General features: G+C 40.3%; 2 protein-coding genes across 2 annotated transcripts; both read right to left on the reverse strand.

Annotated features, from left to right (window-relative positions):
- Positions 1 to 2,802: 2,802 nt before the first annotated feature.
- On the reverse strand, positions 2,803 to 3,195 carry LOC122435920 (45 kDa calcium-binding protein-like). Its single transcript, XM_043460028.1, has one exon. The coding sequence runs from the start codon at positions 3,193 to 3,195 to the stop codon at positions 2,803 to 2,805; it is 393 nt and encodes a 130-aa protein (XP_043315963.1).
- A 255-nt stretch (positions 3,196 to 3,450) lies between these two features.
- Positions 3,451 to 3,870, reverse strand: LOC122435919 (45 kDa calcium-binding protein-like). The gene has a single exon (XM_043460027.1). The coding sequence runs from the start codon at positions 3,868 to 3,870 to the stop codon at positions 3,451 to 3,453; it is 420 nt and encodes a 139-aa protein (XP_043315962.1).
- Between the last annotated feature and the right edge of the window lie 12,337 nt (positions 3,871 to 16,207).

A 16,207-nucleotide genomic window follows, 5' to 3' on the forward strand; every position in this document is an offset into this window, starting at 1 on the left:
TCGTATTTAAAAGGAGAGGCCCATTCCAGGACCTGCTCCCTTACCTTATCCATTAGGATGAAAAGAAGCAGCCCTAGCCTGCTCTGCTTCACAGCTTTAAAGGTAGTCTCTTAATCAGTCCTTAAAGGGCCAGAGGCCTCCTGTTCCCACCCCACTTCCATTCAATTCTTTTCCTAATGTAGCATTTCTCAAAATGTGGTCTGCTAAGGACTTGCAGTGGAACTATCTGAGGGGATTGTTAAGAATTTGGGTTCTGGGTCCAAATGAAAACATGGACTTCCTGAGTGTAAGTGCCAGAAATCTGAATCTTAAGTCCTCCAAGAAGTTCATGTGAATACTAAAACGTGGGAACCTCTCTGTGAGTATGGCTGCTGGAACTTGAAGAAGATGCCCCAACAGTGGTTCTTAATCTTGACTCTATACTGGGATCACGTGGGGAGTTTTAATTATTATGGATGCCTGGGTACCATCCCCAGAGATTCTGATGGGGTCAGTCTGGGGTATTACCAGGGCATCAGGATTTCTTAAAGTTCTGCAGGTGATTTTAATGTGCAGCCAAGTTTGAGAACTCTGACTTAGAACTTTCTGGTTTTTCCATGGAAGGTGTTGAGATTCTGTGTGGGTTTCACCAGAGATGCATAGGGCAGTGGGAGATGAATCTGTGGAAGTTGGCTAGGAGCTCACCTAGCTTGGTTGGTTACTGGAGGCATCAGGGCTGAACCAGTTAGTTAAGGCTATCCCAGACCAGGATTCTGCAGAAAAATGGTAGGTGTAGTTCTGGCCCTGTCCAAGAAGAAGCAGTTTCCTGGAGCTCTAAGGAGAAGGTGGGACAGGAGGTCAAGACATGGCTCTGTGGAACAGGTACGGACTTTGTAAGCAACGGACCTGTGTTTGGATTGTTATTGATTCTGTTTCTTATTAGCAGTCATTTAACCTCTCCAAAGCAAATCTCTTCATTTCCTTGAGCCTCAGTCTCCTCACCTGTAAAATGGAGATAACATGTTTTATCCCACAGCTTGTTGTGAAAATACAAGGAAATAATCTGTGTTCATCCCAACAAAATCTAATTAGACATACATGGTTACATGCTGGAAATTCTTCTTCTGTTTTTTTCTAACTAGGCCTTGGTCCCTGGCATGTATTTTAACACAAAAGATATGGGTCCCCTAGGTCTCAACTCACATCCCAAGTCAACAACTTATTAGCTGGTGACCTCTAACAAGATTACTCCCAGTAATCTGTAATGAGTAATGAGTTTCTTTTTTTGTACTGCCGGCTCCTACAGAGAGTTGTTGTGTTGTATTGTGTACATTTTTATTGTATACAATGATATACAAGTAAGGGATATAAGCAGATGATTCACAATAGGCAAAACCCGAATGTCCAAAACATGAAAAGATGTAAAAGAAATCAGAAAAATGTGATTGGTAACATATCAGAAGTCTGATGCTATTAAATTCAGGTGAGGATGTTGTAGAATGCAGGTAACTTTCTTACACTGCTGATAGGAATGTGATTTGGTACAATTGTTTTAGAGAGCAATCTGGCATTATCTCTAGTGAGTTTGAAGGTGTGCAATTCAGGCATTGCTACTATTGCTAGAACAGTAGCTTTTAGACACTTTTGTCTGATTCACAGGAATAAATACACTTTACATCCAACCCACTATAAACACAAGCACACATGTGCACACACACACACACACACCTGAAGTAAACATTTCCTTAAACAATTATTATCTTTACATGTTGGGAGGGATACTATATCATGATGAGTAAGCATGGCTCTAGAGTCAAAATCCTAAATTCAGACTCCAGCTCTACCATTCATTAGCTTAACCTTGGGCAAGTTACTCAACTTCTCTGTGCCTCAGTTTCCTCATGTGTGAAATAGAAACTGTAGCCTCTCTCTGCTTCAATTTTCTAATATTTATGTAAAATGAGGTTAATCAAAAGACAACTCACAGGATTGTTGTGTTAAATGAGTTAATACATGTAATGGACTTAAAAGAGTGACTGGCACAAAGTAAATACTAGACACAGGTTAATTATTATTACATTTAATGAAAGTTGTGCTCTCCAGAAAGCTCGGCTCACCTTGAGATGTGCTCACCAGAAAGCTGGGCTCACCTTGAAATGACCTGTTATGAGCTGTGGAGAGGTATCCCGGAAGTTTCTCTGTCTTCCATGTCCACACCACTTCTCCCTTCTTTCTTACCCCTTCTCTGCCTCCTAACATTCTCTTTGGCCCCTGAACTCTGTCTGTTACCAATTAAACTTCCTATTTTCTATCCAACATAACTCAATAAAAGTACAAGTTGTCAGAACAACTAGTAAAGTATTCCTAGCCAGTTTTCTTTGATGTTTCTCTGGTATTTGAGTGGAATTATATTCATCAAGAACATTTTTCTGCCATAATAGTGAGATTTTTTTTTTTTGAGAGAAAAAGGCAACTATATTTTGAAGTAAATTAATGTGATTCCTATCACCAATATTCATGCTCCTCAGAGACTGAAGGCCATGGGCTGGCGGCTCTCACAGCTCTACCCAGCACCCCACCCCACCCTGGCCACTGGCTGCCGGTTTCCAGCAAAGCTTCACCTTTCAGTTTTCGAGGGAATAGCAGGAGCTTCGTCGTTTGGCACGGTGGGGGAGCCCGCCGTCCTGATGTGGTCAGTGCCTCCGGCAGCAGGGCTCTGAGTTCTCAGAAGTGAGATGCAGCGATTACACTGGAATCAGAGTGCGGGCAGCCTGCGAGGTGCTGCGGGGGGCTGGGGAGGGGGGCGGGGGATGCAGCGGTGGCTCAGAACTCCTCGTGCACGCTGCGGGCACAGTCCACCAGCCTGCTGCCCGTGAAGAACTCACTGTACTTCAGCACCTCCTCGGGCTCCAGGTAGTGATTCTGGTCCTCGTCAGCGATAGCGATCATCTGCTTGGCCTCATTGAGGGCGCTGAACTCGTTCATGGGGTCCATGTAGTCCTCCAACTCCGCCATGGTTACGATCCCATCGTGGTTGGCGTCGATCAGCTCCTCAAACTTTCTCTTCCTATCCCGCACCCAGCTGTCGTCAACATCCTGGCCCTGCTGGTTCTCCACGGTGCCCACGGGCAGAGAGATGAACTCAGACAGCGAGAGCTTCTTGTCACCATCCTGGTCCAGGTCCCGGATGATCTCCCTGACCATGAACTGCAGCATGCCACGGCTGTGCTCAGGGTGCAGGAACGATAGGAACTCGCTCTCTGTCAGCAGCAGGTCTGGGGACGGGTTGTCCGCCTGATACCAGCGGTCTTTGAGGTTCTCCAGGACTTCCTATGTCTACTCATCGATGTTCAGGTCCCACTTATTCTTTATCTTTTCAGCAACTTCTCTCTCATTGTGGCCTTTGGTCGCCAAAAACTTCACCTTGTACTCATCCCAAGATACGTGGCCATCACCATCGGGGTCCACGGCTCAGAAGTGCGCCCTGCTCTCGGCAACAGCCTCCTGGAAGTGCTCAGCCGTCTTCTGCATGATCCAGTTCTGCATCTCCTTGGCGCTGATCCTCCTGTCAGTGTTCAAATCCACCTTGGAGAAGATGATCATCAGCTTCCTCCAGCTCTTCCGAGGCTCTGTGTCCTCCTCAAAGTCATCCATGTCCTTGCCCAGGAAGACCTCCTGGTGGAAATCTTTGTTGAGGTGCCCGTCCATCTCCAGCTTCACCCCATTCAGGTGGTCCGGGGGCAGGATCTCGTTTTCCTCCCTATTACCTGCTCTCTCTCGAGCAGACGAGTGGTTGGCAGGCCGGGCAGACGCATCCATCAGAAGGACAATGACCAGGAGCCAGAGGCAGCAAGGAGCCAGGCCACAGAGGGGAGCCTGCCTGGAGGCCATGGCCGCTGGGGTCTGCGCTGCGGGACAGGCTGCAAGTGTGGCCAGGAGCGGCCTCCCTCCCCTCACCCAGGATCCGCGAGCGCTGCCTGAGCACCCGCTATGGCTCCAAAGGGCCTCCGCTTAGGCCGCAGTCATCTTTCTTCCGGGCAATAGTGAGATTTTGATTCAGGATCAAAAGAAGTAAAGAGACAGTATATTACCCTGGAAAGAACATGATTTGGGTTAGAATTCCTGGTTCTGCTATTTTTTTCTGTTGCTCAACCTCTCTCAATCTCAGCTTTCTTTTTTTTTTTTAAAAAAAAAAAAAGATTTATTGGTGTATTTATTGGCTGTGGTGGGTCTTCACTGCTGCACTCGAGCTTTCTCTAGTTGTGGCAAGTGGGAGCTACTCTTCATTGTGGTGCCCTGGCTTCTCATCACAAGTGGCTTCTTTTGTTGTGGAGCACAGGCTCTAGGCACACAGTCCTCGGTAGTTGCAGTGCATGGCCTCAGTAGTTGTGGCTATTGGGCTCAGTTGCTCCATGGCATATGAAATCTTCTGGGACCAGGGATTGAACTGGTGTCCCTTGCATTGTAAGGAAGATTCTTAGCCGCTGGGCCACCAGGGAAGTCCTACCTCAGCTTTCTTAACTGTAAATTGGGGATATTCTTTAGGACTGTGGTAAGATTTAAATGAGATAATGTGTACAAAGTATTAGCATATCAGTCAGTCAGTTCAGTTGCTCAGTCGTGCCCAACTCCTTGCAACCCCACAAACCGCAACATGCCAGGCCTCCCTGTCCATCACCAACTCCGAGAGTCCACCCAAACCCATGTCCATTGAGTTGGTGATGCCATCCAACCATTTTATCCTCTGTCATCCCCTTCTCCTGCCCCCAATCTTTCCCAGCATCAGGGTCTTTTCAGATGAGTCAGCTCTCCGCATCAGGTGGTCAAAGTATTGGAGTTTCAGCTTCAACATCAGTCCCTCCAATGAACACCCAGGACTGATCTCCTTTAGGATGGACTGGTTGGATCTCCTTGCAGTCGAAGGGACTCTCAAGAGCCTTCTCCAACACCACAGTTCAAAAGCATCAATTCTTCGGTGCTCAGCTTTCTTTATAGTCCAACTCTCACATCCATACATGACTACTGGCCTTGACTAGATGGACCTTTGTTGGCAAAGTAATGTCTCTGGTTTTTAATATGCTGTCTAGGTTGGTCATAACTTTCCTTCCAAGGAACAAGCATCTTTTAATTTCATGGCTGCAGTCATGCAAGTGATTTTGGAGCCCAGAAAAATAAAGTCAGCCAGTGTTTCCGCTGTTTCCCCATCTATCTCCCATGAGGTGATGAGACCAGATGCCATGATCTTAGTTTTCTGAATGCTGAGCTTTAAGCCAACTTTTTCACTCTCCTCTTTCACTTTCATCAAGAGGCTCTTTAGTTCTTCTTCACTTTCTGCCATAAGGGTGGTGTCATCTGCATATCTGAGGTTATTGATATTTCTCCCAGCATATAGATACTCTTAAATAAATGTTAAAGTTTATCATTAATAGCCTATGATTTTAAACTGTATGTAAAGTGTACCTGACTGAGGGAAATATCCACTCAGCATCCTCCTAAAGCTCAGCTTAATTTTTATTCCATCCCTCTACTCACCAGGGCTTCAGGAGACTTGCCTGATTGAAAAGGTCAGCTTTCTTATTTTCAGAACATCCTATTTCTCGTTTCAGAAAAAGATCCCAAAACTAACTCCATTCCTATGACCAGAATTGAAAGAAGTTGACATGATTATTTCCTGAAAATGTTGCCTGGTGGGCCTGATACATGCTATTCCCCTAACCCCCCAGAAGAGGGCAGGAATTGTCTTTCTAGCCTTTATGGTTGGAGTGTTGCATTGGAGCGGAGGGACAGGTTATAGGCAGTGGGAACAGGATCTACTAAAGGATACTTAGAAGGTCTTTCTGCTTTAGAAAAAGTAGTATGTGAAAACATTACTTATGTAAATTGAACAGTTTAGGAGGTGATTATTGACATAACAAAAAGGGTGCTTTGAAACAACAAAATGGGTCACCTCAAGTTGCTCTGAGCAACAGGAAACCTTAATGTACAGTATGGGTTAACTTTTCTGGACACAGCTGGATACACTGGTAAGAGGCATAAAATTTACAAAAAATAGCTTTTCATCCTATTTGGGGAAGCATGAGTATTGTTTAAGGTTCACATGTCTAATGGAGTCCTTCTTTTATTATGATTATAATTTATATTTTCTTACAATTCTGTTCATTCAACAAATATCCAATAAGTACTTCCTATGTGGTTGTGTAAAGTTTAAGGGTGCAGGCCAATTGCCAGACTACCTAAGTTCAAATTCCAGCTCTACCACTTAACTAGCTTGTAATTTTTGCAATTGACTTAACCTTTCTGTGCCTCAGTTTCCTCATCTAATAACAAGGATAATAAAATAAATATTTCAGAGAACTATTGTGAAGATTACATGAATTATGCATGTTACAGGCATATGTTCTAGACACTACTAGACCCCAGTAGTACAGAAATTAATAAGACAAGTCCTCTGTCTTTCACATTCCCAGTACTATGCTAGGCACTGAGATAGGTTGGGGTACACCAAGACAAAACAGGTAGTTTCTATCTCAAGAAGATATAAACCTTAATAGAGACATAAAGGATAGGATATATTTCCCATAACCTTGATATTTCCTCTAAGTACTCTTCTGAGTTCTTAAAAAATGGACCTATTTTCTAGATGTTGTGTTAAAAAAATAATTTTCCTTAAAACAGAGAGTATCATATATTTTATAGAAATCTTTATTAATTTGGCATTAGACTATATCCTTTTGCATATTATATCTTATTTTTATCTTCATATCAACTCTGTGAGTTAAGCATTATATTCCCATTTATAAGTAAGGAAGTTGATCAGACAAGAAAACTCGTCCAAGTTTGTACAGTTCTCAAATGGTGGAATCCACTGGGATTTGGATCCAACAAAGAGGAGACTTGAGTTCCTCTCTTTGTATCTTATAGGTTGCTATATAAGCTGTCAACTGGTATTTAGCACCTTAAGAAGACTCAGTTTCCCTGTAAGATAATCCCACATGGATTCCTGAGTATGGAATTTTGACTCTCATTGTTGCTTATGAACCATATGACTCCCAGACAACCGGAAGATTGTTTTCTTTTAGCTAAGCATGAGACATTCTGAAGGTCTGTTTGGTATCAGAGATACCTGCTATCTTTGGAGTTTTTGGTCATTTTTGGATAATCAAGGCATCAGTAATCAATTGACCACACTCTCATTCTATCAGTTTAGTTCAATTGCTCAGTCACGTCCAACTCTTTGCAACCACATGGACTGCAGCAGGCCAGGCTTCCTTGTCCATCACCAACTCCTGGAGCTTGCTCAAACTCATGTCCATCGAGTTGGTGATGCCATACAAACATCTCATCCTCTGTTATCCCCTTATCCTCCTGCCTTCAATCTTTCCCAGTATCAGGGTCTTTTCCAATGAGTCAGCTGTTTGCATCAGGTGGCCAAATGATTGGAACTACAGCTTCAGCATCGGTCCTTTCAAAGAATATTCAGGACTGATTTCCTTTAGGATTGACTGATTTGATCTCCTTACACACCAAGGGACTCTCAAGAGACTAACACCACAATTCAAAAGCATCAATTCTTTGGCACTCAGCCCACATCCATACATGACTACTGAAAAAACCATAGCACTGACTAGATGGACCTTTGTTGACAAAGTACTGTCTCTGCCCTTTAATATGCTGTCAAGTTTGGTCATAGCTTTTCTTTGAAGGAACAAGCGTCTTTTAATTTCATGACTACAGTCACCATCTGCAGTGATTTTGGAGGCCAAGAAAATAAAGTCTGTCACTGTTTCCATTCTTTTCCCATCTATTTTCCATGAAGTAATGGGACCAGATGCCATGACCTTCATTTCTTGAATGTTGAGTTTTAAGCCAGATTTTTCATCTCCTCTTTCACTTTCATCAAAAGGCTCTTTAGTTCCTCTTTGCTTTCTGCCATAAGGGTAGTGTCATGTGCATATCTGAGGTTATTGATATGTCTCCCAGCAGTCTTGATTCCAGCTTGTGCTTCATCCAGCCTGGAATTTCACATGATGTACTCTTCATATAAGTTAAATAAGTATGGTGACAACATACAGCCTTGACGAACTCCTTTCCCAAATATTTTATTTTTTTAAATTATTTTTTATTGAAGGATAATTGCTTTACAGAATTTTGTTGTTTTCTGTCAAACCTCAACATGAATCAGCCATAGGTATACATATATCCCCTCCCTTTTGAACCTCCCTCCCATCTCCTGCCCAATCCTACCCCTCTAAGTTGATATAGAGCACCTGTTTGAGTTTCCTGAGCTATACAGCAAATCCCCATTGGCTATCTATTTTACATATGGTAATGTAAGTTTCCATGTTACTCTTTCCATACATCTCACCCTCTCCTCCCCTCTCTCCGTGTCCATAAGTGTATTCTCTATGTCTGTTTTTCCATTGCTGCCCAGTAAATAAATTCTTCAGAACCATTTTTCTAGATTCCATATATGTGCATTAGAATATGATATTTATCTTTCTCTTTCTGACTGACTTCACTCTGTATAATAGGTTCTAAGTTCATCCACCTCATCAGAACAGACTCAAATGTGTTCCTTTTTATGGCTGAGTAATATTCCATTGTGTATATGCACCACTACCTCTTTATCCATTCATCTATTGATGGGCATATACGTTTCTTCCATGTTCTACCTATTGTAAATAGTGCTGCAATGAACAATGGGATACATGTGTCTTTTTCAACCCTGGTTTCCTCAGGGTATATACCTAGGAGTGGGATTGCTGGGTCATATGGTGGTGTTTTATTCCTAGTTTTTTAAGGAATCTCCATACCATCTTCCATAGTGGTTATATCAATTTACATTCCCACCAAAAGTGCAAGGGTGTTCCCTTTTCTCCACGCCCTCTCCAGCATTTATTGTTTGTAGACTTTTTGATGAGGGCCATTCTGACTGGTGTGAGGTGATATCTCATTGTGGTTTTGATTTGCATATCTCTAATAATAAGCGATGTTGAGCATCTTTTCATGTGTTTGTTAGCCATCTGTATGTCTTCTGTGGAGAAATGTCTAGGTATTTTTTCCACTTTTTGATTGGGTTGTTTGTTTTCCTGGTATTGAGTTGTATGAGCTGCTTGTATATTTTGGAAATTAATCCTTTGTCAGTTGTTTCATTTGTTATTATTTTCGCCCATTGTGAGGGTTGTCTTTTCACCGTGCTTATAGTTTCCTTTGCTATGCAAAAGCTTTTAAGTTTAATCAGGTCCCACTTGTTTACTTTTGTTTTTAATTCTGTTACTCTAGGAGGTGGGTCATAGAGGATCTTGCTTTGATTTATGTCACTGAGTGTTTTGCCTGTGTTTTACTCTAAGAGTTTTATAGTTTCTGGTTTACATTTAGGTCTTTAATCCATTTTGAGTTTATCTTTGTATATGGTATTAGGACGTATTCTAATTTCATTCTTTTACATGTAGCCAGTACCATACTGTCTTGATGGTGGCAGCTTTGTAGTATAATCTGAAGTCAGGAAGGTTGATTCCTCCTGCCCCATTCTTCTTTCTCAAGACTACTTTGGCTATTTGGGGTCTTTTGTGTTTCCTTATGAATTGTGAAATTTTTTGTTCTAGTTCTGTGAAAAAATGCCATTGGTAATTTGATAGGGATCACACTGAATCTGTAGATTGTGTTTGGTAGTATAGTCATTTTCACAATTTTGATTCTTCCTACCCAAGAACATGGAATATCTCTCCATCTCTTTATGTCATCTTTGATTTCTTTCATCAACGTCTTACAATTTTCTGTGTACAGTTCTTTTGTCTCCTTAGGTAAGTTTATTCCTAGATATTTAATTCTTTTTGTTGCAATGGTGAATGGGATTGATCCCTTAATTTCTCTTTCTGACTTTTCATTGCTAGTATTAGAAATGCAAGTGATTTCTGTATATTGATTCTGTAGCCTGCAACTTTTGCTAAATTCACTGATTAGTTATAGTAATTTTCTGATAGTATCTTTAGGGTTTTCTATGTACAGTATCATGTCATCTGCAAACAGTGAGAACTTTACTTCTTCTTTTCTGACCTGGATTCCTTTTATTTCTTTTTCTTCTCTGATTGCTGAAGCTAGGACTTCCAGAACTATGTTGAATAATAGTGGTGAAAGTGGACACCCTTGTCTTATTCCTGATCTTAGGGGGAATGTTTTCAGTTTCTCACCATTGAGAATAATGTTTGCTGTAGGCTAATCATATACGGCCTTTACTGTGTTGGGGTAGGTTCCTTCTATGCCCATTTTTTGAAGAGTTTTAATCATAAATGGGTACTGAACTTTGTCAAAGGCTTTTTCTGCATCTATTGAGATTATCATTTTTATCTTTCAATTTGTTAATATGGTATATCATAGTGATTGATTTGCATATATTGAAGAATCCTTGCATTCCTGGTATAAACCAACTTGAGCATGGTGTATGAGCTTTTTGATGTGTTGCTGAATTCTGTTTGCTAAAATTTTGTTCAGGATTTTTGCATCTATGTTCATCAGTGGTATTGGCCTGAAGTTTTCTTTTTTGTGTGTTGTCTTTGTCTGGTTTTGGTATCAGGGTAATGGTTGCCTTGTAGAATGAGTTTGGAAGTGTTCTTTCCTCTGCAATTTTTTGAAAGAGTTTTAAGCTTCCCTTGTAGCTCAGTCAGTAAAGAATCTGCCTGCAGTGCGGGAGACCCAGGTTCAATCCCTGGATTGGGAAGATCCCCTGGAGAAGGAAATGGCAACCCACTCCAGTGTCCTTGCCTGGAAATTCTCATGGACAGGGGAGCCTGGTGGGCTGCAGTCCATGGGGTCCCAAAGTGTTGGACATGACTGAGCAACTAACACTTACTTACTTACTTAGAAGGATAGGCATTCTCTAAATGTTTGATAGAATTTTCCTGTGAGGCCATCTGTTCCTGGGCTTTTGTTTTTGGGTAGATTTTTTTTTATCACAGCTTCAATTTCAGTGCTTATAATTGGGTTGTTCATAATTTCTATTTCTTCCTGGTTCAGTCTTGGAAGGTTGAGCTTTTCTAAGAATCTGTCCATTTCTGCCAGGTTATTCATTTTATTGCCATATAGTTGTTCATAATAGTCTCTTGTAATCCTTTGTATTTCTGCATTGTATGTTGTAACCTCTCCTTTTTCATTTCTAATTTTGTTGATTTGATTCTTCTCTCTTTTTCTTGATGAGTCTGGCTAAAGGTTTGTCAATTTTGTTTATCTTCTCAAAGAACCAGCTTTTAGCTTTGTTAATCTTTACTATTGTTTCTTTCATTTCTTTTTTCATTTATTTCTGCTCGGATCTTTATGATTTCTTTCCTTCAACTAATTTTGCGGAGTTTTTGTTCTTCTTTTACAAATTGTTTTAGTTGTAAAGTTAGGCTGTCTATTCAATATTTTTCTTGTTTCTTGAGGTAGGATTGTATTGCTATAAACTTCCCTCTTAGAACTGCTTTTGCTGCTTCCCATAGATTTTGAGTTGTCATGTTTTCATTGTCATTTGTTTCTAAGAAATTTTTTATTTCCCTTTTGGTTACTTCAGTTACCTGTTGGTTATTTAGAAACGTGTTGTTTAATCTCCATGTGTTTTTATTTCTTACAGTTATTTTATTGTAATTGATATCTAGTCTCATAGTGTTGTGGTCAGAGAAGATTCTTGGTATGATTTCAATTTTCTTAAATTTACTGAAGTTTCATTTGTGACCCAAGATGTGGTATGTCCTGGAGAATGTTCCATGTGCACTTGAGAAGAAGGTGTATTCTTCTGCATTTGGATGGAATGTCCTGAAGATATCAATGAGATCCATCTTATCTAATGTATCATTTAAGACTTGTGTTTCCTTATTAATTTTCTATTTTGATGATCTGTCCATTGGTGTGAGTGGGGTGGTAAAGTCTCCTACTATTATTGTGTTACTGTCAATTTCTCCTTTTATGTCTGTTAGTGTTTGTCTTATGTATTGAGGTGCTCCTATGTTGGGTGCATAGATATTTATAACTGTTGTGTCTTCCCTTTGGATTGATCCCTTGATCATTATGTAATGTCCTTCTGTATCTCTTGTAACCTTCTTTATTTTAAGGTCTATTTTGTCTGATATGAGGACTGCTACTCTAGCTTTCTTTTGCTCCCATTTGCATGGAATATATTTTTCCTTTCTCTTACTTTCAGCCTATATGTGTCTTGAGGTCTAAAGTGGATTTCTTGTAGGCAGCATATATATGGGTCTTCTTTTTGTATCCATGCAGCCAGTCTGTGTCTTTTGGTTGGAGCATTTAATCCATTACATTTAAGGTAATTATTGATATATATGTTCCTATTGCCATTTTCTTAATTGTTTGTGGTTGATTTTGTAGATCTTTTTTTCTTCTGTTGTATTTCTTGACTATATAAGTCCCTTTAACATTTGTTGTAGAGCTGGTTTGGTGGTACTGAATTCTCTTACCTTTTGCTTGTCTGAAAACCTTTTACTTTCTCCATAAATTTTGAATGAGATCCTTGCCAGGTACAGTAATCTTGGTTGTAGATCTTTCCCTTTCAGTACTTTAAATATATCCTGCCTTTCCCTTCTGGCCTGCAGAGTTTCTGCTGAAAGATCAGCTGTTAAAAGTATGGGGTTTCCCTTGTATGTTACCTGTTGCTTCTCCCTTGCTGCTTTTAATATTCTTTCTTTGCGTTTAGTCTTTGTTAGTTTGATTAGTATGTGTCTTGCCATGTTCTCCTTGGGTTTATCCTGTATGGGGCTCTTTGTACCTTTTGGATTTGATTGACTATTTCCTTTTCCATGTTGGGGAAATTTTCAACTATAATCTCTTCAAAATTTTCTCACACCCTTTCTTTTTCTCTTCTTCTTCTGGGACCCCTATTATTTGAATGTTGGTGCATTTGACATTGGTCCAGAGGTCTCTGAGACTATGCTCAGTTCTTTTCATTCTTTTTACTTTATTCTCCTCTTCAGAAGTTATTTCCACCATTTTATCTTCCAGCTCACTGATTCGTTCTTCTGCTTCAGATATTCTGCTATTGATTCCTTCTAGAGTTTTTTTTTTTTTAATTTCAGTAACTGTGTTGTTTGTCTCTGCATGTTTATTTTTTAATTCTTCTAGGTCTTTGTTAATTGATTCTTGCATTTTCTCCATTTTGCTTTCAAGGTTTTTGATCATCTTTACTATCATTACTCTGAATTCTTTTTCAGGTGGTTTTCCTATTTTCTCTTCATTTATTTGGACTTCTGTGTTTCTAGTTTGTTCCTTCATTTGTGTAGTATTTCTCTGCCTTTTCATTATTTTTTTTTAACTTATTGTGTTTGAGGTCTCCTTTTCCCAGGCTTCAAGGTTGAATTCTTTCTTCTTTTTGGTTTCTCCCTCTAAGGTTGGTCCAGTGGTTTGTGTAAGCTTCTTAGAGGGTGAGATGTGCTGAGTTTTTGTTTGTTTGTTTTTCCTCAGATAGGCAAGGGTGAGTGAGGTGGTAATCCTGTCTGCTGATGATTTGGTTTGTATTTTTGTTTTGTTTGTTGTTTAGATGAGGCATCCTGCACAGGGTGCTATTGGTGGTTGGGTGATGCCTGGTCTTGTATTCCAGTGGCTTCCTTTGTGTGAGTTCTCACTATTTGATACCCCCTAGCATTAGTTCTCTGGTAGTCTAGGGTCTTGGAGTCAGTGCTCCCACACCAAAGGCTCAGGGCTTGATCTCACGTTTTGCAGGAGTCTATATATTCTTTTTTGCTGGACAGGTACTCCTGTCCACTCTCAGCTGGTGTTATGCATGTACTCCTGTGTCTGAAGGTGTATTCCTGATGTATCCATGGAGAGAGAGATATTCCATGTCCACCTACTCCTCCGCCATCTTGTTCCTCTCCTTTCCCAATTTTTAACCAGTTCATTGTTCCATGTCTGGTTCTAACTGTTACTTCTTGACCTGCATACATATTTCTCAGGAGACAGGTAAGGAGGTCTGGTATTCCTATCTCTTTAAGAATTGTCCACAGTTTGTTGTAATCCACAAAGTCAAAGGCTTTAGCATAGTCAATGAAGCAGAAATAGATGTTTTTCTGGAATTCTCTTGTATTTTCTATGATCCAGTGGATGTTGGCAATTTGATCTCTGGTTCCTCTGCCTTTTATAAATCCAGTTTGAACATCTGGAAGTTCTTGGTTCAAGTACTGTTGAAGCCTAGCTTGGAGAATTTTGAGCATTACTTTGCTAGCATGAGAAATTAGTTCAATTGTGTGATAGTTTGAACATTCTTTAGCATTGCCTTTCTTTGGGATTAGAATGAAAGCTGGCTTTTTCCAGTCCTGTGGCCACTGCTGAGTTTTCCAAATTTGCTGGCATATTGAGTGTAGCACTTTAACAGCATCATCTTTTAGGATTTGAAATAGCTCTGCTGGAATTCCATCACCTCTACTAGCTTTGTTTGTAGTGATGCTTCCTAAGGCCCACTTGACTTTGCATTCCAGGATGTTGGGCTCTAGGTGAGTGATCACACCATCGTGGTTATCTGGATCATTAAGATCTTTTTTTGTATAGTTCTTCTGTGTACACTTGCCACCTCTTCTTAATATCTTCTACTTCTGTTAGGTCCATACCATTTCTGTCCTTTATTGTGCCCATCTTTGCATGAAAGGTTCCCTTGGTATCTCTAATTTTTGAAGAGCTCTCTAGTCTTTCCCATTCTATTGTTTTCCTCTATTTCTTTGCATTGATCCCTGAGGAAGGCTTTGTTATCTCTCCTTGCTATTCTTTGGAACTCTGCATTCTGATGGATATAGCTTTCCTTTTTCTCTTTTGCATTTCACTTCTCTTCTTTCCTCAGCTATTTGTAAGACCTCCTCAGACATTTTGCCTTTTTGCATGTTTTTTTCTTGGGAATGGTTTTGATCACAGCCTCTGGACAATGTTATGAACCTCTGTTCATAGATCTAAGTCCATAGTTCTTCATGCACTCAACCAGATATAATCCCTTGATTCTATTTGTCACTTCCACTGTATAATCATAAGGGATTTGATTTAGGTCATACCTGAATGGTCTAGTGGTTTTCCCTACTTTCTTCAATTTAAGTCTGAATTTTGCAATAAGGAGTTCATGATCTGAGCCACAGTCAGCTCCCGGTCTTATTTTTGCAGCCTTTATAGAGCTTCTCAATCTTCAGCTGGGAAAAATATAATCAGTCTGATTTCAGTATTGATCATCTGATGATGTCCATGTGTAGAGTCATCTCTTGTGTTGTGTTGGTGGAAGAGGGCATTTGCTATGACCAGCACATTCTCTTGGCAAAATTCTATTAGCCTTTGCCCTGCTTCGTTTTATACTCCATGGCCAAACTTGCCTGTTACTGCAGGCTTCTCTTGACTTCCTACTTTTGCATTCCAGTCCCCTATGATGAAAATGACATCATTTATTTGGTGTTAGTTCTAGAAGGTCATGTAGGTCATCATAGAACCGTTCAACTTGAGCTTTTTCGGTATTAGTGGTTGGGACATAGGCTTGGATTATTGTGGTGTTGAATGGTTTGCCTTGGAAGTGAACCAAGATCATTCTGTCATTTTTGAGATTGGACCCAAGTACTGCATTTGGGACTCTTTTTGACTATGAGGATACTCCAAACCATGCTGTGTAGGGCCACCTAAAACATATGGGTCATGGTGGAGAATTCTGACAAAATGTGGTCCACTGGAGAAGAGAATGGCAAACCACTTCAGTATTCTTGCATCGAGAACCCCATGAACAGTGTGAAAAAGCAAAAAGAAGAAGTTTGGATTAGAGTACAAAATGAAGCAAGGCAAATGCTCACAGAGTTTTGTCAAGAAGACACACTAGTCATAGCAAATACCCTTCTCAAACAACACAGGACATGACTCTACACATGGACATCACCAGATAGTCAATACTGAAATCAGATTGATTATATTCTTTGCAGTCAATGATGGAGAAGCTCTATACAGTCAGGGAAAAAAAAATGACCTGGAACTGATGGTGATTTATCAGTTCCTTATTTCAAAATTCAGGCTTAAATTGAAGAAAGTAGGGAAAACCACTGGGATATTCAGGTATAACCTAAGTTAAATCCATTATGATAATACAGTGGAAGTGATGAATAAATTCAGGGGATTGGATCTGATAGAGTACCTGAAAAACTATGGATGGAGGTTCCTAACATTGTTCTTGAGGCAGTGATAAAAACTTTCACAAAGAAAAAAGGAATGCAAAAAGGCAAAGTGGTTGTCT

Source organism: Cervus canadensis, chromosome X (genome assembly GCF_019320065.1).
Source record: "Cervus canadensis isolate Bull #8, Minnesota chromosome X, ASM1932006v1, whole genome shotgun sequence".
Taxonomy (NCBI): Eukaryota; Metazoa; Chordata; class Mammalia; order Artiodactyla; family Cervidae; genus Cervus; species Cervus canadensis.

Coding starts and splice junctions, on each gene's coding strand:
- LOC122435920 (XM_043460028.1), bottom strand. CDS start 3,195: ATGCTGCAGTTCATGGTCAGGGAGATCATCCGGGACCTGGACCAGGAT.
- LOC122435919 (XM_043460027.1), bottom strand. CDS start 3,870: ATGGCCTCCAGGCAGGCTCCCCTCTGTGGCCTGGCTCCTTGCTGCCTC.